The 26,457-nt window shown below is 31.9% G+C and overlaps 1 protein-coding gene across 1 annotated transcript; it reads right to left on the bottom strand.

Annotated features, from left to right (window-relative positions):
* Positions 1 to 354: 354 nt before the first annotated feature.
* On the bottom strand, positions 355 to 26,178 carry LOC129225624 (ribonuclease Oy-like). The gene is made up of 9 exons (XM_054860091.1): positions 25,972 to 26,178; positions 24,639 to 24,729; positions 17,387 to 17,433; positions 16,298 to 16,367; positions 16,082 to 16,149; positions 14,208 to 14,321; positions 6,619 to 6,667; positions 4,247 to 4,318; positions 355 to 4,166 (listed from the first exon to the last, which is right to left on the bottom strand). The coding sequence occupies exons 1-9, from the start codon at positions 26,019 to 26,021 to the stop codon at positions 4,020 to 4,022; spliced, it is 708 nt and encodes a 235-aa protein (XP_054716066.1). The 5' UTR covers positions 26,022 to 26,178; the 3' UTR covers positions 355 to 4,019.
* Between the last annotated feature and the right edge of the window lie 279 nt (positions 26,179 to 26,457).

The raw sequence follows: 26,457 nt of genomic DNA, 5'->3' as shown, positions 1-26,457 counted from the left end.
TTTTTATTTTAAGCTAGAATATTTATTAATATTGTTTTACAAATTCGGCACTGAAAGGCTGCTTAAATTTGATCTCATCATATTAAAATAGTATTAATGCCTTTGATAGGGTTTCTCAAGTATATTTTGATAATATGTGTTGAGAATTAGATTGTTACCCCAAACTTAATGAAACAAGTGTAGATAATCTTAAGTGTGTCCATCCTCTCAAGAGCTATGGCATCCCCTTAAATTCAAAAAAAAAAAAAAAAAATCTTGCACTAATTTGGAAGTGGGGTTAGATTTCATTCATATCATGTCTAAATTATTTGAAATTTGTCCCAGTTGGGTGAAATGAAGTAATAGATCTAGATTCAAAAATAAATATTTATTTTTACAAGATAAAGTTATGCTTTATACAATATTTTTAGTCTGTCAAAAAGTAAAATATGTTTCGCACATTTTCAAAAAAATATAATATTAACACTCCGTAATGTAATTATTCTTCACAGAAGGTTTTTAAACTCATACATATATGTATTACATAAATGAACAATTATGTCTTGACCAAAAAAACAATAAATATATTTTGACACAAGTCTTGTTTTCTGACTAGACAATAAATAAGAACTTTTTAATAAACAATTATTAAACACAGCTCACAAAAAAAAAAAATAATAAATAACTAAAGGGGGAAATACATTGGTGGAAAAAATTTTAAATTCATGATTAATTTTAATAAGACAATTTAAAAACTTGGATTTATTAAACTTGCAAAAGAAGTCCCTAAAAATTGTAATTTTTAAATAATTCTGAAATAAAATGTAACAATCAAAATTGATTATACAATCAAAGATTAAAACAGATCAAATTGAGCATTTCAAATTCTAAAGTCTCTTCAAAATAATGTATAAATCACAATATACATATCACATTAATTGATTTATGATAGCAACAACAAAACCAAAAAGCAAAGAGTTTTGAAAACTAGCTAACTACCAAACGGCACGACCTTGAAGGTCACAGATCTGAATGGAATTCTGGATTTAGGTCAGTTTGCACTAGACATGAACCTATGTAAAGTGGTTTGACTGCATAGGCCCTAGTTCGGCTGCCACGATGGTCCAAAGTTGTTACTTAAGTTCAGAAAAGCAATGGTTTTTCCTTTGAAATTAAAATTTTTTTACACTTTTCTTGCATTTGCATTGCAGTAAGAGCCAATTAAATGCTTTCACAACATAGAATAAATCTCCCCCTCCCCCTTCTTTGTACTGACAAGAGATGCTGAATGTCTTGAGAGGATAGATATTGTCCCAAAGCTCAAAAATTCCAATGAAAATGCCTTTGCAATTCAGGAGGCTTAAAAATCAGTGTGGTTCAGATGGCAAAAACTAGAGAATTGCGAATCTGGATAAACTTCTGGATTTAGGTCAATTCGTACTAGATATGAGCCCAGGAAAAATAGTTTGAGTGAATAGTTCGGATGCAAGGAGGTTCTAAATTTGTTTGTTTGGCTCCAGACCTGCAATAGAGTTTTCTTTGAATTTGAAACTTTGGCACAATATTTGCTCTCCTTATCTCTTATTAGTAAAACATAGGGGTGGTGAAATTTGCTCTGTGTGAATGCATTCAGTTGGGCAATACTGTAATTAAATATCAATGAAAGAGTAAAAAAAAGATTAATTTCAAAGGAAAAACCATTACCTTTCTGGAGCCAAACTAGAAACTTTGGATTCCCATTGCAGCCGAACTAGGGCCTATGCAGTCAAACCGCTTTAACTGGGCTTATATCTGGTTGGAATTGACCTAAATCCAGAATTTCGTCCAGATCCATGACTCTCAAGGTCATGCCGTTTAGTAGTAAGATATTGACTGAAAAATAGCTTTTATCAGATAATGTTTTTAAGGTATACAACTTATCTTTTTTTGCATGCTGATTATAATCTCTATTTGTAATCAAGATATGGCAAAATGTTTTGGTTAGCAGTTTAGGTTGATAGCCATGCAATAACCTGTAATTTCATTTTTCTTGCACATTTATGATTTAAAAATTTAGGATAGGAAGATGAAATTCTATATATAAATAAGAGTAAAACAGTATCCATGACAACTTATTGTTGATATCATTTTTCAGTTTTCAGGCTCTTTTTAAAATAACACGTAGCGACATGTGTATACTTTTTAGTTAATCTCCATTCACAATTGTAACTATAACTTTGTCATAGGCATACACAGGGGGGTCACCAGGGGTACCGTGGTCCCTCATTAGCATATAGAAGTGAAAGTTAATACAAAAGTCATTAAAATTTTACATTTTTAGGTTCATTAATTTCTTACCTCACACGCTTTAAAAATGCTTTTTTACTCGCAATATACGAAAATGTTCCTTAAGCGAGCAAGTATGGGAACCCTTCCAAGCTCAATTTTAACCTCCTGGTACAGTGGTACCCCCATTTCTGAAGCCCTGTGCATGCCTATGAACTTTGCAATGTTAATATTTTCATATCCTAAAAGCATTTATTTTCAATCTACTGAAACTGAAACAAAAGATTGAAGGTAAATTTTTAAAAAATAAGCAAAGTAATGTTATTTTTTTTTAAAGTTCAAAGTAAAACTGAAAGCTTATAGCAATGACAACAACTATTGATCAAGTCATACTATTGCCATTCATTTTACAAAAGAAAACTTTTGTTTGACAGTTCTCACTTTGACGTAAAGCCAATGTATATCACACTTGATTTAAAATTGAAGTTTTTCTCAGAGCTTATAGCCATGTTGTCCAAGTCAAAATACATTTAAGGAATATTAAAATTTATTATTGAAAGTGAATAGGTTTTGCATGTCTGAAAGAGGTCATTTTTACCAAAACTTTCAAAAATTTACATACATACGAATACAAATTGTGGTGTTACACACAGTTCGGTCAAATGTCAAGAATTAGTCAGAAAAATTTTAAGTACACAAATTAAACAGCTTAAGGTTTTAAGCTTGAATTATGCATATTAATAATATTTATTATATTCCAGGAATAAATATACTAAATAAAAAAATTAGAAGTTGAGCTATCAAATTATTTCATTACTTAGTAGCTCAACATCTTAATGGTCCTGCTTGTTTCACTACTCTTTACTAACTTCATAAGCAAAGACAATCAGGTAGCAGCATGAATTCATGCTCTTTTAGTACAATGAACATGTTACCTTAATAATTCTGTCATTATAACTATTTTCAATCAAAATCTTTAAATTTAGAAGAAAAATATGAAATACCCTCTTTGCACTTAATCGTTTGTCAGCTTATAGTTTTATTATACAGTTGAACTCTCTTAATACGATGACGTTTAATACGAAATCACGGCAGAAATGGACATTTTGTTTGTTAAGTTTGGTTTGCTATTTGCTTGCATTAAAATTTTCCTGCATAATACGTACATTAAATTGAAAGCCTCGGTTAAGACGAATAAAAATTTGTCATCTCTTTACTCAAAATATTCGAGGTTGAATATCGTAACTTTCTTTTATAGAAATTATTCATCATTTTGCTAGGTAGTATCATTTTGTTGGTTTGGTTGGTAGCAGTCCCATTGTGTATCGAGAAGAAAATGATAAGAATTTCGCATAGAGAAAGTAAAGCCCGCACATTTTATTTACCTGTGGACATTTCAATTTACTCGAAGATAAAACTGTTAGTCTTCCATTGTGGATTACACTCTGTTCTGCAATTGTCGATGATCATCTTCCTTTTTCAATATTTTCCAAGAACATTCATTTATAAGAAATAAGTCATATTTTTCTGAATGTTCTAATAGTTAGATTAAAATAGATAAGATAGTGTTTGAAATAATATTTTTAAATATAGGTAAGCATTTCTTTCTTTTTTCTCAGTATTATTCACTCGTGTTTGTTACGAATAACGGATAATACAAACAAATTCGTGGACTTTTGACAGTTCGTATTAAGAGAGATCAACTGTATTTTATTAAGCATAATTAAATGCTGAATTTTTTTCAATGCAACAAATTGTAGGAAATTTTTTTTTTTTTACCTTATACCAGTGGAATTTGAAAAAGGCAAATAATACACAAATGTTCCTTGACAGGTTGGTTCTTTAATTTCATCACAGTCAATAATTTGCAAATCCTTAGTAAGACATATGTACATTGATGTCAAAATTGGTTTTGAGTATGCCTGTAACATAATGTTTACCATGTACAATGTGTTAAAATAAACAAACTAAAAGAAAAATGTAGAATATATATATTTCTTACTTTATGGTTCTTGCAGAATAGTTTCACACTTTTTTTCAGCTCGACTGTAAGAGCATGTTCAATGAAACTTAGCTAAACAAAAATTAAAAGTATTAAATATAAAAATTAAAATTTATTATTATTTTTTTAAATTCTTGTTTACTTTTATAAAGTTTACAAATTCAAAAATTTACTTTTTTTGTGATGACATTGCAAATGATAATTTAGTAGATAGATTACTACTATAAGGTTCAAGCACATTACACTGCAATGTAATAACTGAATAAATAATTTAACAGTTTGACTTTTCCCTCAAGAAATAATAATACAGTGATGCTGCTTATATGAATCAAGTTTGTTTCAAAGAATTTTGATTCAATAAAGGGGCTGATGCAATAAAGCAAAAATGAATCAATATTTTTTCAAAAATGTGGGATCCTATGTACAACTTTAGAGAATTCAATTTGATTTTAGTCAAATCAGATGAAACATCATTAGAAGTATCCATTGGTTCAAAATATTCATTCTTTGACTACTTATTTAAAAAAAAAAATTGTAAAACAGCATGAAAAAACAATCACAAATTTCAAATACTATTAACTTACTCAGGGCCGGCTCTAGTAGTTCTGCTGCCCTAGGCGATATTGACAAGTGCCACCCTCGTCCCATTGAATAATAACAATTAAAATAATAACATAAAAGAATAATATATATATTAATAAAATAGAAACACTAATAAAATGCTTAAAATTTTGTGATTTTCTAGTAAAATTCCAAACTGGATTTTTCATATCCAAGCACTGGCCGACTTTAAATTATCTTTTTTAACATTAAAGTAGTGCATCTTATGGCACTGAAACATATATTAATGTTTGAAAAAGGCTTAATTCTCGCAATTTGCCGCCTTTAAAATTAAATTGAATTTCTAGTTAAATTCCAAACTATGCTTTGCATGTACAAGCACAAGCATTGGTACACACTCTATAAGCCTAAATTATTAAAAAGATTATCATCAACGAATCTTATGGCGCTGAAAGAGATATTCATACTTTATAAAAAAAATCAACTTCAAAATTTGCCGCCCATAAAATCTGTTGCCCTAGGCAGCTGCCTAGGTCGCCTACCCCAAGAGCCGGGCCTGAACTTACTTGTACTTTAAAAAAATATATATCATGTGAAGCAGTGAGATGCAAAGGGATGTAAGTGAACTATTTAAAGTTCCCGTCCAAGGTAGGCTTTCATTGAAATTTTTATCAAAATCATGCTGTATAACAGCACCCACCAGAGCTAGTACCAGAATTAGTACTACCTCTTGCCCCAAAGCAGAGAAGATGTTCCCCTATTATTTGTACTAATTAGAAAATCACCCATCAAGGTGAGGGGTGAAAATTGCTTCTACACTTGAATGAAGCAATTGTCTGTTTGGTGATATTTTGATAGTTGAAATTTTAACCCTAGCTCCAGTGGATTAACCCTAAAATCCAGTAGATAGCGTTCAAAAATGATAGTCTTACCAGTAAAACAGTTAAGTTACCGAGTCCAGTTCAGCCTTGTCAAAATAAAGCATTTCCCTGAATGTCAAACATTACCAAAAAATATTATCAAATGATCATGCTATGGCACGAGTTTCATTGTTGATGATGTCAGGAGCATCAGTGAATTTGCTATTATATATATATGAGGATTACCTTCAAATTTTTAATTTTGGCACCTACATCTCTTGGCTTTTCACTGCCTCAATTGTTCATTGCTTTGAAAGAGGAGAAATAAATTTAAATACCCTAATTTTAGGGTCTTTAAAAATCTAGTCTGCATAATTCGGACATCAATGCTAACGCTACCCATGATAACGCCTACAGCACAGAAGCCTTATAAATACTATGTCTTTCTCCATCTCTCTTTTTGTTTGATTTTTCTCGAGGAAACTCACTACTAACATGCAGCAACCTGTCTCCCCCTCCTTTTACTATTTAAATTAATATAAAAAGAACATCCTTTCCCGAAAATAAGGCAAAGATAAGAAAAAGATCCACAATGCGTTTGTAGGAAATGTTTAAAAATGTTTATTTGATTCATTTACATATCATGCCGGTAGTTTTTTTTAAGATAATTCTGGATTTCATTCTATTTTTGAGGATATGATTCATTAAAGTGGCACTTGTACATGTACAGTGAGCAATTAATAAGTGCTCACTGTACATGTACAAGTGCATTATCCCTTGGAATTTAAATACCACAAAAAGGTTTTAAGTATATGCCAGGGATAGGGATCCTGTGATTTTTTTTTTGAGTGCTCATTTACAATTTGTATTATGTTCAAGTATTTTCCATACATAATTATAAATGTATGTTCATTATCTTTTTTTAAAACAATTTTGAAACACATAACTTACCATATGTGGTTGACTGTCATCTGGATAAATTCCAGTTTTTCGTAGAATTCTGTTTAGAAAAATGAAGATTAATTTCTTACATGCAAGAAAAAATATCATAAAAGTAGAAACCGCGTTAAAGGCATTAATGTGCTCCAACAAAAGGAAATGATACTGTTGCATTTAAGTTATGCATTTAACCAGTTACGAGTGTTGATTATTTCTGTGAATCGTAACTCTATTTTTTGTAAAATAAAACATCCAATGCATATCTAATGTATACCCTATGTGTACCTAAAAACCAAGGGCACCCATATGTAAAATTTTAAGAGGGGGGCGAGCTCAGATATTTTCTCCATGGTTTAGCAGGATATTTTCCCCATAGAAAATGATTTCAGGACAGATTTAGAGTTATTAAAATTTGACATTTTTAATAACTTATTCATTAATTGCTTAAGAAGAAATGTTTTTACATTTTTGCAAAGAAAAAACTACTAAAAGCAAGGAAATTCTAATTTCAAGGGGGGGGGGGGGCTTATACCTCCCTTGCCCCTCCATATGGGCGCCTTTGCTAAAAACCTATTTTACCACTATATTAATGTTATTCGTTCATACTATATTCGTTCATACTCATATTCGTTTACACTAATATGCCACAATTTCTAATTTAAAAAAAAAATTTTTTTTTTGAAGTGATAAAGATGGAAGGATAAAATTAATAAATTTAGAAGGGAATATCTTCACAAGTGATATTGAATTTACTTGTTTTCAATATGAATTGCACTTAATAAAAAAATTAATTGTTCACACTTTTCACCATTATTTTTTTAGTAACAAAACATTTCAACAGCACTAGATATTAGTGGTGAGCAACGTATTGAACACCAGTTTGCAATGAAAATAAATGTGAACAATTTGTTGGAAATGTACCACAATATACTGTTCACCAGCCTATTGTAACTACAGTTTATCACTGTTCAAAAGTTAGCATACAATTCAGAGTTAACTCTAATAAATATCTTTCAGACACATGATATCTAATCTACATCTCCTCCCCTAATTATCTATTAAAACAGAGATATTAGTTTTCCTCTTTGAAAATTTTTGCAGAAGAAAAATGAACAAAATTGCAAAGCAAGCTTCAATAATGGAAGTGAGCTAATGACATCAAACTTTTGATCTTTCTAAATTTCCATTGTCTACAGAACTGTTAAGATAACAGATTATGATAAATGTTTATTTATTTTATTTGGCAAAAAAGTTTTTCTGTTGTAGGAGATTAAAATGTTAATACTGTAAATCAGGGGCCTCTAAACTTTTCACGTAAGGGGGGGGGGGAGCAAGCCGAGGCACAACAAGATGATGGTTTTAGCTGTCTCCCCTCCCCCAGTGCCATATCTACGTTTTTTTGAGGCGAGGTATAAAACTGACACTGCCAGGCCCGGACTGGCCATAGACTTGACCGGGACTTTTCCCGGTGCGCCCTCTCGACAGGCGCCCTTCTGTTCTTTTCTTATTTTCCAAAACAATGTTTTAGCAAAATGGAAATAATGTGGAACCAAGAAGTGATTTTGCATGTGAATATTTTCACATGCAAAAGCAATGTTCTTCTTATTTATATAAACGTTCCCTTTTATTATCCTCATAAAGGCAATTAGTCCCCCCCTCGTTTCGTAAACGGTGCTCCCAGGGCATCGTTTGTGGCTTATCTTTTGCTCCACGTTTCAGTTCTGAGGACAAAAGCCAACCCATGGGGTTTCCCCAATAAAAAAGGGATGTGAGGGTGAAAGAGACAGCACATATCTATGGTCAAGAATACGAGAAGAGTTCGATTTATGGACTGTACTTAAGTTGCTGTAAAAGAGCGGATAGCATGACTCCCTGTTCTGCTAACGATCATGAGTGCAATAGAAGCAAGTACAAACAATGTTAATTTTTGAAATCTGCACATTAAAAATAGTGTAATGTCGTAATAAGCCGCATAAAAGCAATATTTTAGTGGATGGATGAACACGATGACAGATGTCGCATTTTTTGTCGCTTCACAAAAAAAAAAAAAAAAAAAAACTATTAGGACAGGACTGTACTGTGATTCCTAGATTTTTTGAGTTAAGGCGCCCTTTTTGGAACTAAGATTTTCACATGGCGCCCTTCCCAAAATAAAAGTATGACTTGTAACTGACAGTAAAAAATAAATACGAGTCGTGTATTTGCATTGAATAGCCTTTATTTATCCTGCAGAGGCTCTGTAAAAAATAGAAAAAAGTTTCACAAATAATAAGTCTAAATTAGTTGAGAAAAAATAAGTTAATTTTCGAAGTGGTCCTATAGGAGTACTGCAGGGCTCCCCGGTGTACATTTGGTGAATTACTGGACAAAACAATAAAGATGCCGAACAGTTTTAAAGCTAAAACATTTTTCGTTTTGTCAATTAAAATCATAACAAAAGTTCAAGATCTTTGCCGTTGGCAAGCTTTGTGTTCAAAACATATTCCACTTTTTTTTAACGGGGTTTAATTCCTTGGTTGTCTTTTTATCCAGAGGTGTGCACAAAGGATGGGGGTCATGGCATAACCTTCGGCATTGAAATTGCTAAGGGTTAACTTAAGAGATTTTTAAAATCTCATTTTGGGGGTTCGTTCTCGGGGGAGGGGGGGGGGCGCTGAGTAGCATTTGGAGGGAGTTCGTCATTGCCCTGTCGGTGAGGACTTGTTGCCCTTGTGTAAGCTACAATACTAGCTTAAAAATATTAATATTTGAATTCCTGCATAAAATCATTATATTTTTACATTTTATGCTGCCTTTATGTCATTTTGGGAAGTTTTTTAATTTGTGTTTTCCCTCAGATTAAGTTCGATACCGTCCCCCCCCTCCCCCCACTATCCTGCTGATTTGTGAAATTTTGCATTAATGAAACAATACAATTCATTATGAGCGAGGCGAAGTTTGAGTTTGAAGAAGGAATGTAGAACGATGATATTAATAAGTAAAACGCAAAGCTATTACTAGTGACGTCGCGAAGAGGGAGGGGGTTGTCCGCCTCGGGTTTGACTGTCTGGAGGGTGTCACCCAAAGTGGAATGCAAGTTTTTGAAAAAAAAAATGAAGCTGAAATGCATTTTTAAGACTTCTACAATTTGAAAATTTTACTGGGGGTGGGACCGCCCGGATCCCAATATTTCCCACCCCACACTATCGAATCAATACATACTACTATACTCAGAATTAGGTTCATATTGTCTATACTTAGACCTAGTAGTTACCTCTTATAACGAAAACCTATTATCTCTCTCTGTGTGTGAGATACGTTTAAAGTAATTACGTGGCCAACAATTTCACAGACCCCCTTACTTTTTTGATCTCTCGACGCACACATGCGTCAAGGGCAAGTTACATAAAAAGCACTCATAGTTTTTGTTTGCCTTTTGTATATTATCCCACATAAAATTTTATTTTTCACAAATAGTTTCTGAAAATTGTAACATTTTCATGTTTACATAGAATTTAAAAACTTTTTTTTTTCGTTTTAGTGGGAGAGCTCATCATTTATTACCGCTCCGAGTGTCACACATGCTAGGTGCGCCACTGTTATTACAAATATTAATAAGAGTCAAGGAAGACTATATTAGAAATGTAATGTGAGGAATATCGAAGTAACCTTATTCGTTTTCTATCTGCAGTTAGTTTTTCACATATCAGAATAGTATAAAAAAGCCTAAAAAATAAAAATCACTTTTTTTATTTCACAGAATAAAAGCTGAAAGCTAAACAAGATTCTAACCATTAAAGCATTTTATGAAGGTCTTTCGAAGCATTCTTGTATTGATGTATTGTACAAGAGCTTTTGACTAACTATCTTATGGTAAGCAGAAAAAAAGGGAGTATACATGTAGACCACACATTTGTTTTATGGCTTTAAAATATGCCTTTTAAGATGCTTTTTACGGATAAGGATCTGCGATGCTTGGGGATTCGTAGCAACGGATTTCTATTGGACAAAAAAGGACAACTATCATAAATTTTATCCAGTTAGATGACAGAGTTCGATTGCTGTTACTTACATGAATCGAAGAGTCATTTGGATCAGATTTTAGCATTAGTGAACAAGTAATTATGAAGCGGCAGCAAAATTGGATACATTTAGTGAAGGATTTTCTCAACAGTAGGTTACTCGTTTCAGTTTTCATTTTCTTTTTATTGCGAAAATATTTTCCTTCATGTATAATCTTAAATTATAGAATTACAATCTATGATTCATAATTAAATGTAATATGATCTATGAGCTGCGAAACGACAAATAAATGGTATTGCAAAATATCCGACAGTACGTATAGTTAAAAAACAACGTACTTAGATAAGTTGAAAGATAAAATTTAAGTGTCTTGTGTTATCAATTGAAAACTATTATTTTAAAAAGTAAAAAATATTAAGATCAAGCCTGTCCATGAACTTTTTTTTTTTTTTCATTCTCTCTCTTTTTTAAAATATGATTGGTTCATTTTATGACGCATCTTTCTAGGTTGCGTCAGTTTTCAAAGACAAAATTTTACATTCAAAAAGTTTTCGAAACTTTAAAACAATAATGCCATAAAAATGAATAGAAATGTTTAAAATGTTCGCTTGCTATATATATAGTTTAAAAATATAACACTTTGGACAGCGAGAATTTCTGCAACAAATTTTCAGAAATTAGATCCTGATCTAAGAATGTGGAGGAAAAAATATCATCACGAAAAACCCCTTTGTTTTCTTACACTGCGAAACAAAAAATCTTGTAATTTTAGTTTTACTTCAAAAAATTTTAGGAGTTCTTAAATGAAAAAAGGAGGCAGGGGGAAAATTGGACATGGTCAAGAAATTTATTTGTTCTTTTAAACTGAAATCTTTGAGTTTCATTGCAAAAGTTAAAAAAAAAATTAATTAAGCAAACTAATTAATTTATTCCTTACTAGTGGCACCCGCACGGCTTTGCCCGTAGTTGAAAATTAAAAGGTAATTCGGTTCGCCTGTATATTTACAAATAATGGATGACGAATTTCTCGCCAATTGGCTATGTTCATTCGCTCTACCATTCCACGTCATGATAATTTCGTAATTTACTCGTCCATCTTATGAAAATTTTGCTCCGGAAAATGTTCTTAAAATTGAAATAAAAGAAAAACAAAATCGAATTTTCGAAAAATCGCTTTGATATGCACACCCCCATACTACAAAATAACTTTGTGCCAAATTTCATGAAAATCAGCAGAACGGTCTAGGCGCTATGCGCGTCACAGAATTCCAGACATCCAGACAGAGTGGACAGAGAGACTTTGAGCTTTATTATTAGTAAAGATAAAGATAATGGTCACAAACAATAATAGTAATTTTAAATGTATATCAATATATAAAAAATGATTTCTCAAATAATTCAATTTCGATCTTTACCCAATAGTTTCGGTGTTATCAAAATGATATTATTTATTACGTACTGCAAAGAGGCAATGAGGTGCACTGAACGAGTTAGAGTTCGATTACTTGTATTTTCTTGTAATATATTTCTTCCCCCAAGGTATTTGCTATGACATGATCTAGTTACTAAAAAATAAATAAATATAGGATTTGAAAAAAAAAAAAAAAGACTTTAAGGACTCTAGATATTACATATGTTTTATTTATAAAAAAATATGTATTGCAAACATTAAGAAAAATACATTATATTTTAACTCATTATCATGGTACCATGAAAATTAGTTATTACTTTATAGCATACGTAAGCCGATTTCCTTACAAATGCATAATTCATATCAAATTTGACGTTTGAGATGCAAAAAAAAAAGAAAACAATAGTATAGCTACTATAAGTACAGAACAAATGAGTAGGTAAACATAATTCGAATAATCTTTTGATTTTGAGGACTGAAATTAATTAATCACTAGTGTCATGTCTCATGTTATATCCACACTAAATTCTTCATCTTAATTACTCTTTATTAATGTTTATTTTTGATAAATTATAATATTTCTTGATTTACCCAATTTGTAAAATCATGTTTTCCCTTCATGACTGAATTCCTTTTTTGTATTGCTGTACTGAGTTTTGAACTTAAATAAAGTGGAAAAAAATATTTTAAAATAGTCTTTGAAAACGGACAATAGTTTGAAATGTCATGTAGATATTTTTAATTTTAAATTTCAGAAGCATTTTGTCGAGAATGATAAACTAGCATATGCAAGGACAAAACGAAAAAGAAAGGAAAAAAACAAGTAAACAAACCTGGGCATGAATATTGATCGCACGGAGAAAACCTCGTCAGCTTAAGGAATCGACAAATTCATGCAACAAAATGACATCACCATATTTTAAAACAACAGCAGATACCAGTGAAAAAAAAAGTATCACTGCAAGAGGTGTTACCTAATAAAACTTATTCTTCGAAACTAGAAATTATTTCACCGCAATCGCCCCCCGGCGTTATTCAAATTTTCAGTAGGTATTTTGGTGGTCTTTCCTTTTTTTTTTAGGGAGGATCTCTTTATAGGCTGTAATCTGTAATATTTCAGGGGATGTGCCAACACTCTTTGGGGGGAGGGGGCAGGTCACTTACTATTTTTGGACTTGCAAAAAATATGACTTCTCGTTTGGACATTTTCTGCAACAAAAAAGGGCTTTATATGCTTTTCAATGATTTTTTTATCCTTTTAAAAAGTCCGCACTAAATCTTAAATATTATGGAGGCTCAGTCGGCGCCCTTCAACTCCTGCTTTCCCGCGCCCTGTCGACCACCCAGTCCGGCCCTGGACACTGCCCCCCTTATCAATCTTGCTTTACTTTCTTGTGTTAAAATTTAACCTATAAAAAAAGGGTGAATTTATGAAATGCAAGTTAGGTTTAACACTGAGAAATGTTTCATTTGCAATTTCTTGCTTTGAAGAAAAGATAGATATCAAAAGTTATCAGTCAAAAAATTTCAGGCTGTCTTTTGAATCAGAAGAAGGATGGAGGTGGGGGGATTGGAGTGACAACCTCCGGAAAATTTTCTAAATTGAAGTCTTAAAAATGCAGTTTTAGTCAATCCTTGGTGGTCTTAGAGATGGTTGAGGGACATATTTCATAGTATATACCTCCGGAGAAATTTTGAAAATTCACATTTTTAGGCAAGGTGAAAGAAAGATTGGGATTCTCTCCCCAAATTATTTTTCAAAAATGAAACCAATTTCAGCCTATCTTCGGTGACATCAAAGGCTTTTCCTCTTAGTTAGTTTTAAAAAAGTAATTTTGGTGATTTGTGATGTTAAGGAAATGAGAAGAGTTCATATGCTCTCTGCAAAAACTTTTTGGGAATGAAGTCCTAAAAGTACATTTCAGAATATCTTCGATCATATTAGAAGAATGGTCAAAATTTAGGGGCTGTTAAACTTAATGATAAAGCCTTATATTTAGATTCTTATAATCAGACCTATAAAATTACTCATGTGTGATGGATAAGAGAACTATGTCAAAGCTTCTTTCACAAATTATTTTGAAGGGAAAAAGTTCATTTAGAATACAATGCTCATATTATAAAATGTATTCTAGTACTAAATGGGCAGTACTAAATATTCAGATATATTCAAAAAAAAAAAACTTACTCAAATATATTATAGTCATCATGAAGTATTAAACTTCTCTTGAAATATTTATATTCTGAGTTAAACATGGTTTCGGTTGCAGCACAAGTTCCATGCTTAGACCATTCATGTTTCCTTGAATGGCAAAAAAATGAAAATATTTTAATTCAAGGCATAATTGTAAACAATTTAATGAATACATTAAAAACAATAATATAAGTAAGCACAGACGTAATTTCTCAACTGCAATGGTAAACAGTAAATACATGCTCATACTCGAGAAAATTGAAAAATCTTTTGAAAGAGAAATATGCTCACTAAATAACAAGAACTCAAGGGCAGTTGATACTTATAGTTGTGTGAACCTGGTATAAAAAAAAAAGTCTAATATCTACACCTTGTCAGTCCGTAAAAGTTGAGTCAATGCTATCAATCAATCACTGCGAAGATGGTATGTTTCCATAGACAATATATTTCAAACAATATTGATACATCAGCTTATGAAAGGCTCTGTGTACAAACATTTTGAAGACATTTTATAAGCTCCATACTGATTTTTTAAAAAAATGTGTTTTGAATGCATATTTTAGAAAATGCTACAGCATCATCAGTATATCTGAAAGAAAACTGTATAAAGAATTTGATTCTATACAAAGAATAAAATTATTGAGTTCTGGCTTCCTCAAACTATGATATTTTCACAACCAATGGATCAAATTATTATTGTTAACTGAAAAAAGTTTTCTACGTAACCTCTTCTCCAAAGATGTTTCAGGGTTATCAAATGACACAGATTTAACCATTAAGGGGTTCTGGGAGAATTATTTAAATACTCTTCATGACGTTTTTGATCTGGGATTGGTTTCTAAAACGTCCTTCACCTATGAAACGAAAAGAAGCAACTGATGACAACAGATAGGAAACTAAACTATAAATCATAAAATAAGTTGCATTTATTACTCAGTAAAATTTGATGAATAGTATGAGCAAATTAACTATTGCAAAAAATCTGAAAATAAAATAATAGACAAATATCAGTTACTGTTGTAAAAATTTCTATAACTGAGCAAGAACAATAGAAAAGAAACGATAACTTCGGAGCAGGAAAACTGTTGGTTTATACAAGCAAATACAAAAAAAAAAGACTTATACAAGCCAAAGATGTAATTAACGATAAAATAACATTCATTTGGGGGGGGGGAAGGATCAGAAATACTGAAATCAAATCATGTTTTTTTTTTGGACTCACGAAAAGTTTTATATGGATTGGAAGGAAAAGTAGCTTTTTGCTACAAAGATCAAGATCAGTTGAACACAAAATGATTTATCAATTAATAAGTTCTCGCAACAAACTAGATCCCCCCCCCCCCCAAAGACATTCCTCACAATTAGTTAATTTCGCTTCTCTTCAAAAAAAGAAAAAACTAAATAAAAGATTATGTGAACACTTTGAACTGTACTTTTACCTTTAATTTTTTTTAAAATTCATTTATAAAGGTCTTCTTTTTTTTTTTTTTTTTTTTGACATGTACTTCTTTTAAAAGTGATTGCAAGTTTGAAAAATAACTATGAATAATCATACGAAATTAAAAAAATATACGTATATTAATTTATATTCTGACTTAATTTGTTTTTAAACTTTCACAAATGGCACTTTGGGGGGAGGGGGACGAAACGGGGTGAACTTTCTGAAAACTTGAAAAAATATAATATTTCTTCTTAAAAACTTCTTAAAATTCATTTATTTTGAAATTTATCCTTTTTCAGCAACTACAAAAAGCAATTTTTTTAAAAAATATTAATAAGTTGAAAATATACTACCATTGATATACTACCATTGATATTTTTCTATCTACCAGAAAGAGATAAAACAATGAATATAATTGAAAACTTACCAAAACGAATATTCAGATGTGTTTGCATATATATTTGGCCACTTTATTTCAAGTACTTGAACAAGAGACTAAAAAATATGAACATTGTTTTAGGATTTAAAATGCTAACTGCTATAAAAATTTCTTAAGATTTCATACTTTTTGACTATAATTATGGAAGAAAAAAAAAGAGATAACATATGCAGTTAAAATATGAGTCAAAATGAGGAGACTTACTTTAATTAGCTCAGGTCGAAAAGGCCAGGAACTGTTGCAGAAGCTTGGGTAACCTTTGTGACTTGTTGGCCTATAAAATGAAATCTTACACATCACTAAAAAATCAACTACAATATAAGCATTACAATGCTGGTGTAAATAAAAATAAATATTCTCTGAATTCCAAATGTGTGTCGCAATACTTCAAATTTTTATGTCATGTTATTGCGCAGAATTTGAAGCTGAACGCTCCTAAACATACCAAATTTATGTGAATATGCAAAAAAATTTCAAACAATTTTGGAAGCCAGGGGCGCAAATGGCTATTTTTTTCGAGCCATGAATATTCTTTGAAACGACAACACAAAAAAGAGACAAAATAGCAGTTCAAAGCAAATGAAACAGCTTCTTTGTTACTGGGAAGAAATAAAAGCACACAGCAAGTGTGAATGAGTTTTTATAATTTTTGTCACGAACTTGTTTTTTACAAACCCTCGGTTATGGCAAAGAAATCCCCTTCACACTCATTATATCCAATATTTAATATAATATTATATAAAATATTTGCTCAACTGTAGTAAACCTCTCATAGAAAATGAAATAACCATCACTGATCAAGAGTGAAACTGCGGCCCTATGTGATAAATATTATGATGAGAAACTTCCATTTCACTATACTCAACAGCACACAGCACCTATAGCTAGGAAATTAAATACAAGTTAGTTCGGCTGGGGACGGGTGAAGCTTTTCTTTTTTTTTAAATAACTTTGTTATGCTTATTTTTGTAAAAAAAAATTTTTTGTCTTCGTGTGGAAGTGGTCTTTTAATATTGCTCATTACAATGGGCTCTTTACTTAAACTCTATTTTCTATGAGAGGGGGAGCAAGATTTTCATTTTGTAATTGTTTCATAAACAGCAGGAAAAACCTCACCATATTGAAAAATGAACTTAGTTCAATATGCAATAGTCTTCTCACTCTTTGTGGGTGTGTATTTATATCCAACTCAATATGTAATGTAACAAAAAAATATTTCAAAATACAACATTAATCTTCTTTTCAGAAATGAAAGCTTTTAGTTAATAATGAAAAATCAAGAATGATTCTTACCACAAACCATGAACAGTCCATTCTCTGACACCTTCTGGTATTAAGCACTAGAAGGGAAAAACAGCAAAATTACACATGATGCTCTGCAAAAAGAATTTTTAAAAACTCTAAATCAAATATATAAATAAATAATAACTGATAATTATATCCATGCACATTGGTTACTTATTTTATGAAATAATTTACAAGCTAAATTTAAATTTATTAAAGCATTTTAAAACTGTACACTCAAACTACACTCAATTCAATTATCTTTGTGATTAATAATAAGTTGATGATATTTGATATGAATTACCTATTATAGTGTGACCATAGATTATGAGTTTTAATTTTAAAATATAACACAGTAAATAGGAACTGAGAAACTTTTATTGATTTATAAAGTAGATATATAATAATTAATTAACTCATTCTTTGCCCCGGTCGATACAGGATTGGCCGCGCAGTTTGTGTTAATACTGCCCCGGCCGATTCAGGCTCATTGCAAGAAAATGGTTCCTAACTGCCTTCGACGAACCTGTGTCGTCACGGCGTTTCTAGCAGTTTTTGCTTCGCCCGAATATGTGTCGGCGATCCTTCCAGGGGCAGAACCCTGTTATTGCGCTTCTCTGTTGGGTTCTGGTGCTTTTAGGGGAGCGGTAATCAAGCTCTTTTCTTTAGACAAAAGGGATGTAACTTATAGTATTTCACGATACATGTTGTATCGTGGTATACTACTTTCAAGATATTAACCTTTCAAGTACTCCTGGATGGGACACGTATAATGCTTCAAATAATCAGGCATTATATTTTCATCTTTTTGTGGAAACTTTGTTTCTTAGCATTCTGGCATTTGAACTCCTGATGAACAAGTGTGAAAACATTTTCTTACACATTTAACAATATTTCTATGCCTGAATAAAGCAAATAAACAGAAATATTTTTTCTTGTTATCAAAAATCCACCTTCTTACACAAGCATCCTTCACTAAATTGTTCATAATCCTCAAATTTTATAATTTATTTTACACAATATTTTTTTTAAATTATCTTACACATCTTAATTTTGTACGAGTATGTTTTTTTTTAATTATAATGTGTTTACTACGCTTTTTATTTATTTGTATACTATTATTATTTTTTATTATTTATTTATTTTTAAATCGTGATATTTTCAATTTTAAATTTTAACTTTTTATATTCGCGGCATCCTTTGATGGATTTTTAGTGATACAGTTTTGAATATTTTTAATTTCACAAACAAAAATTATGACGATCGCATTGATTATACGTAATAGTTGACCATGCAAAACATAAAATATATACTACAGTACAAATGAAATTATAATATCTTGAGTTCTTTTCGCTTTACTCATACGAAACGAAACATTCCTTTTCTCCCTTTCTTTTTCAGATTTAATTTATTGTTTTAAAATAGATCCAATGTTTTAATTGCACCTTCTTTTATGAAATTTTAAAAATAGAAATAAAATATTTGGTTTCTTTTCAATAATCAAGTTGCCTTAATTAGTAAATAATCCTATGAAACTAACTAAAATTTATCCAAATATGTTTTAAAATAAGAAAAACAATCCGACTTGATTTTAAGCAAGATTTTCTTTTTTTTTTCTTCTGAAGACATGTTCTCGAATACACGCAGTAAAGCTTGCTTTGAAATTCCTTTCTGATTCAAACTGTTTTGTTGTAAGAAAATAATGTGGAAGGGTTGACCGCAAGACACCAAGAGGGACATCTCCTTAGGGAATCCGCCTAGGCAGTCTCTGTTATTCCTCTCTCAGGGGGGGGGGGGGCTTTTAGTTGCATGCACAAAAGTATCCTTTAGGGAAATAGGGGATTAGCCGCAAGTTTTGATCTTTTGTAATCATTTATCTTTAAAATACTTCCCACGCTTGAGCAACTGATATCTGGACACTCAGAAGGGATTTAAAAGTCATCGCAATTAGGATAAAAGAACCGAAAAGCAAAGAGATGTCTCTGTGTTTATTGGTCGCTTTGAAGGGTCACAATGTATCAAAAGGCACCGAAGAATACTTTTTATCTGCTTAGAAAATCATTCCCACAGTTAAAGCGTTTTTGTCCATTCAAATCCCTTTCCCACAGGTTGGATCGATCAGTCAATTGTTTGAAGAATGTTTTGTTGAGCCCTTTTGAACGGTAGATCATCTTACATTTAACAGTTTTGATTTCTTAAGTGTATAAAAAGAAAAGAATGATATACTGAGATAAAAGCAAAAAGAAAAATAAATCAATAAAATAATTAGTGTTATAAAAATAATTGCTTTTCGTCCTATCCTCGATTGTTTATTATTTTCCCGTTATGTACTGTGTAAATTTAATGAATATTTCAGTACATATTAGCAACCTTGTATTTTATTGCACTATTTAATTCAGTGCCAAAAAACTAATAAAGCGACGCGATTTTCGAATGCAAGCTGAACAGCAAAAACAACATTAAAATCCCGAGAGCAAAATGGGGAGAAAAGCGCTATTACAACGTAGCAAAAAGCAACTCCGTTCGTTATCTGTGGCATGCGCGTTAAGGGGTTTCGGGCTGATCATGGAATGGGTTAACACATGTGGGCCAAATGGCCTATACGTTTGTGTTGGTATTCCCTTGACCTCTTTAATAAAATTTTTGAGGATGAGATTTCCCAATTAACAAATGTGGACCAAATGGCCCATATGTTTGTGCTGGTATTCCTTAACCTCTTTAATAAAATTTTTGAAGATGATTTCCCAAATCAGTTGGCTAATTTCTAGAAATAGTGCATAGACTTTTCTTTTTTTTTTCAGTTCAAGAATCGCTGGTTGTTTGCAGTAGCGTAACTATGGGGTCTAGCACGAACTAAAGAAATTGTGCCCCCTCTCCCCATGGGAAGTCACCGGAAGTCATTGTGACCATTAAAAATTCTTTTTTGGAACATTTTGATTAGTTGATTTGACAATTAGGAGCCAGCATTGTAATTTTTTCTTATTTTCTTTTTTAGAATTGTTTTAATGATGCATAATGTTCCTTCTCAGCAGATATTACGTATGTGTCTCTATCTCTTGTTCGTGCATTTTTTTTTTCATTTTTTTAAAGCAATTTTCAAATTTTATGATAAAAAAACCTTTAATATATTTTTTTAAATTAGTTGAAATGCCGCCCCCTGGTTGTTGTACCCCTGGCGAGAGCCACTCCTGCCAACTCCTAGTTACGCTACTGGTTGTGCGTCAGTATTAAATGTGGTCATAATGCCTTTAATATCTCACATACTTTCTGTTTTCTTATCTTTTAATACTTCCCCACATGCTGAACATTTGGGCTTACTTGTGTTTGCAATTTTATACGACGTTATTTCAGTCAGGGACTGAGGTAATGTCGAAAGGGAACAGGCTGCAAAAGGTGTGGTAAGAGAAAGTGGACTTTGTCTATCCAAGTCATTTTCTGTTCATAAAGTACCATTACTATGCCATGCAAAGTACCCTTCGTATAAGATGTGTCTTCAAGGAAATCAATGTTATCTGCAGCACAAAATAAAAATCTTGCCTTTATCAGATCAGGAGGAATATAGATCCCACCACTTTCATCCATGCGTCTTATTCCCTCAGTTGCTATCTGTGTTTCCAAACGTAGAACTTAAGCATAATCAATTGAAGCACCTATTTTATGTAAAAAATCAATTATATATTTGCTTCCGGTAGCAGATTGCGTAGTAAAGCCAACACTAACTTGCAAAGGCATATCTCAGGCGTATTGATGAATAGTTTCTTTTGAAGCTTGGTACGGAGACAGTATTTTGTACATGAATATGTGTGATAGTCTTTTAGCTTTATCCAGCACAATATTGTCCTGCACCTCAGAAATAGAATTAATTTCAAGTTTTCCGTTGCAGCACCATTTAAAAAACTGATCAACTTCGGTTGGAACGGCATCACTATCTGATTCTGTTCAAAAGATCCTGTAAACGTCCATTTCTTATCAGATAAAACTGCTTTGCGTAAAATGTTTGCTGCTTCAAAGATAGTTCTCATGTTTTTTCCAATGTCTATAAAATCATCTTCGGCATCAGATAGGGTAATATCTACAGTTGCTTTTAAAGATACGCGTTGCGACTCACTTACTTTTTGGATTATTGAATATAGCGTCATCAATTTCTTCTTGAATGAGATTTTTTAATTTCATTTCGCGTCTTATTTTTACCTTCATTTTTATTTGCAACTGTTTGATAATTCATTTCAAGGTCTGTTATTGTAGTAATATTTCCCTGAACAAGAAAATCATTTAATGCACACAGAAATTCTACGTCTGTTGCTTCATTAAAAATGTCTTGTGACTTTGTTACTACACCAGGATCGCAATTTTTTTGTAAAACAATAAATATATGTTTTGCCCAGCAAGATTTGTGGTATAAAATGTCCTTTGCATGAGGGTCTCCTGGATCTGTACAGTCACTGAGTTTAATTTTAAAAGTTTCATTTTTGGAAATTTCAACTGCTTTTTTTTTTTTTTTTTTTTTTTTTTTTTTTATTGCTGAACTGCAGAATCTGTTTTTATTGCCACCAATGATTTTCTTACACCACCTTTTCCAAGGCAGAAAAAGCACTTATTTTTGGCACCAACGACAATTTTGGATCTCGTTGTGTGTAACCTACAACATTATCTTCATGAATGGAAGAACAAGATGGCTTATTCTTATTCATTTCGTGTAATCTCTTACTTCTGTCCATACTTGCTTTATGAGTGCACTTCTTGTAGCATTCTGCATTCCATGATGAGTTTTCATTTTTCAATTTTTCTACAGTCACATTCGTTAATCTATGAGTAAGTGATGTATATACTCTTTGTCATTCCATTCTACTCTCTTCTTGATACATTCTAATACTTTATTATAACCAATGGATTTAACTAATGGGCACTTCTTCTTAATCTGACAAAAAATACATAGTTTATAATTAATTTGTAGCCTTGCTTTTATTGAACATAGGAGCAAAGAAACTTGTAAATGAGTTTCTGGGAGAGAAGATATCGTGAATAAAATACAGGTTATTAGAATTCTGTTAAATGAATATGCAGTCGAACCTCGTTAAAATGAACTCAAAGGGACCTCAAAGTGAATTTGTCTCAACAGTAGCTCATTTTATCCGAAAAACAATACTGTCAGGTGTGTTAAGTGACTTTCAACAGAAGGATGGGGATCGCAAATGTAATACTCTTTAGAAGTAGTTTGTTATGGTCGTGTTCGAATTAACGAGCCTCGACTGTACTAATGTTTAGTGATCTTAGCCTGAAAATTAAAAGTATTTTTAACTGCGAAAGCCCACCCAAGGTACTTTTGAAGTGGCTAATTCTGAGAGTCAAAGTGAAAAAAGAAGATCTGTCAGAATTTTTTTTAATGAGTTAATAAACAAATAAATTAAATATTTTGCTTTTAATTTATAATAAGAAGATGAATAGAATATTAATCAAGTAAATTCATCAGAAAATTATCACAAAATACTCAAAAATTAACTCATAATTGCAAAAACTCATTAAAGCCACCATCTTGGATAGATGACATCATACAGGCTGTCTGACACAAATTCAAGCAAAACACCCGGTAAGGCATAGTTACACAGACCATAAGGAATATAAAAAAATTGGTCTCACAATTTCCTCACGAAATTTCCCACGGAATGTAGTATGCCCCCTACTATTAAACTACAACAAAATAAATGCAAGGTACTTATTTTTTTACGTAAATAAGTTGAACTTCATCTAATTTGTAAGAATGTGTACAAAATTGAAAAGACATTCAGGAGGAGTACTCCTGTGACCTTCCATGCAAACTAAGCCCTACTCCAGCAAGGGAAAATATAGGGTGTTAAGTTGCAAGATCTTTACTCTGGGTGGGTAGTGAATGCTACCTGTTCTGGAAACTACAGCATCAAAAAATCTTTTTCAAGAAATTTTTCATGAGAGCAATTAAAACATATACATGCAGAAATATATATGTGTAATCTTTATTCTCATTACAACAAGGTTATGATCTCCCCCTGCCCCTTTCATGTTGCTACGCCATGACGTCAAACTGTTAAAACCAGTGGTTTTCAACTTGGGAGAAGTGGCGTGCACAGGGGGGAGGGGGGGACACCTGTTGGCCCGGGCCCGAGCATGAAGGGGGCTTAATATTTTTAAAACTAGGGGTGAAATACAGAGGTAAACAGCATGGTGGGTGGCCCGGAACAGTCATTTGTGACGGGCCCCAAAATTTCTGTGATCGCCCTTGCCTGGGAGGTGTAGAAGGATTTCAAGGGGGGCACAAGGGTAATTAAGATAAAATAAAACAAACAATGATAATTCTTGTTGTCACATTTGTCAATATTAAATGACAGTATCAGTCTTCTCTCTAACTTTGAGAAAGTAACTAATATGCACACTAACATCACCTAGATCCTAAATCACCTCAAAAAAATTACATTAGTCTCTTTGCTTCTTAGATTTCAGATGTTCTAATAATAATACATTCAAAATGAAGTTTTGTGTAGTAATGTTAAGTTTCGTAAGTGAAATTATCTGGATTTTTACTTATCAACTAGGTTTAGCTCTCTTAATCGGCTACTGTACTGCTTGTATTAACCACATACGGGGGAGGACATGACATATGTATGAACTACATATAGAGAAGGATTTTATGTCAGTGTTAAAAGGTGCAAAGCCTAAAAGGAGGTTTTTTTTACCCAAACCACCTGGTTTAAACAATAATCCTTTATTTAGGTTTCAAGATACGTGCTATATTACTTTTGTAGCGCAGCTATCTTAAGCGTTGTATCAAATTTGGCAAATAGAAGCCAAAAAGTAAAAGTGGTAAAGGTTGTTTTTTGTTTTTCAACTTTTAGCTGTTTTCATACATGATTTGGCAGTTCATCAGAGAGGCAGCTAATTACAGATTTGGGGACCATTCCCAAAAATGCATTTTTGGGGGGCCCGACAGTCCAATAATTTTTTATAAAAATGAAAAAGAAAAAAAAAAAAAATAGCACTAAGACTTATTAACATTGCAAATATACACTGCTGATCTCTAGAGAAAGCACAGCAGATTTTGTTGCAAGGGGGCCTAAAATTAGAGATCCGGGCCTGTGTTGCACATTCAGGAATAGTAATCAAATAAGTTTATAACTGATGAGCAACTTCATGAACAAATTGTTAAGTAAAGTCTTAAAAAGTGAGTTAAATAAAGTTCCTTACTTAAACAAACAAAAAATCTTGTGAAATGTTTATTCCTAAATCTTACTTTTCCATGAGGTACATCCAAACAAGCAGCAGGAGGCCACTGTTGAGCAAATACAAAATAGTCCCAATCTTTACTTTCAAAACAATTATTGCTACAGAAGGTAAAAAAATATCACATCATTACTCATTCATTTCCAAGTTAATAAAATCAAATAATCAAAAATATAATAACTTAATTAATATAGTGATTTATCTCAATAATGGAATTAATGAGACAAAAACTTTTCCTATGAGAAGGAGCAGAGAAGTGCCCACCGGGGGGGAGGGGGGGGAGTTGACAGGAATTTTTATCTCATTTTTGTGGGGGGAGGGGGGGCACTTGTTCTGAGGCGCATTGTTCCGAGACACACACTTAGGTTTTCTGCTTGAAACAGTTATTTGTTACAGAAAGTTATATATATCACATCACTCATTCATTTCTAAGTTAATGAAATCAAACAATAAAAAAGATAATAACTTAATGAAGAAAGTGATTTAGCTCAATAATGTAATATTGAGGTGAAAAACCTTTACTATGAGAAGGAGAATTGTACTCTGAGACACACATTTGGGGATTCCGAGAAACAAACTTAAGTACCTTATCCAGAAAAATTTATTTATTGATACATTGTAGTTGTCTTAATTAAGTTTTAAAATATTGCAAAACTTAGAGACCCCATAAAAAAAAATTATTTAAAATTTTTCAGAAAAAACGTTAGTACAATAGAAATAAAGTAAAAAATGAACATTTCTGCAGTATCCCCCCACCCCCTTTGCATGTCAAATTATCTGCACCATAACATTCATGAGCTCGGATTTCAATGAAAACTTGACATGTTTTTTATATCACATATTTTTGGGAAAATATAAAATATTTTTGCTCAATCTTTCTGTTTCTCTTGCCTGAGAAGTACTATGAATTAACATTAACACAATAAAAAGACGATAAGGTGGTGCAAAGTAAATTAATCGAATTCTTTATACAAGAAATTAAAAAAAAAAAACAGAAAAAAGAAAGTACGGATAAGATTCATATTGTCCTGATAAATCCTTTGATTGAATCATGATAACTTTCGATCAAACTTCAGAAACAGCAAAAACTAAGTTACAGTAATTAGCATCAAATAAATGAAAATATATTAAACTGACAACATACTATTAACTTGACTTCCCTTAGATGTGAATTTCTCAAAGAACTGCCTACATTTATTCTGCATGACATATTATCTTTTTTAAATTATTTTTGTTTCAGTTAAACATGCAAGAAGAACATGAGCATGAACAGTTCTCACCAGCATTTTAAATATAGTATGATAATAGTAAGATAAATTTCAATTAAAAGAATGATAACTCACCTTCCCAAGTACAGAGCAAGTATTGCAAAAATAAAAAAGTGCTTCAACATAGTTGTTAAGATTGAAAATTTTAAAGCATAAAAATTTCCCAAGGAACTAATGTCAGAAAAATAAAACGTTAAGAGTTGGGTAAAAACTCTGACATGGTAGTTAAATTCAAATAAAACAAAAAAAATTTCAACAGAATCATACAGACGAATCCTACGTTTGGCCTTAAAAAACGTAAATATTTAGGCTGTGGCTATTGCGCCGGTAACTGGCTCAATAGCTCCCCAGCTATTGCGCCGGCATAGCCTCAGGCAATCATGTTCCCGGCATCTATTACCGGCGTAATAGCAGCAGGGCTATTGAGCCAGCAATTTTTTAAGGCGTAATAGCCACTGGGCTATTGAGCCAGCAATTTTTAAGGCGTAATAGCCACTGGGCTATCGAGCCAGCAATTTTTAAGGCGTAATAGCCAGCAAGCTATTGAGCCTTAATTTCGGA

Source organism: Uloborus diversus, chromosome 7, assembly GCF_026930045.1.
Source record: "Uloborus diversus isolate 005 chromosome 7, Udiv.v.3.1, whole genome shotgun sequence".
Taxonomy (NCBI): Eukaryota; Metazoa; Arthropoda; class Arachnida; order Araneae; family Uloboridae; genus Uloborus; species Uloborus diversus.
The sequence above is the reverse complement of the archived record's forward strand: the minus strand, read 5'-3'. Positions and strand labels throughout refer to the sequence as shown.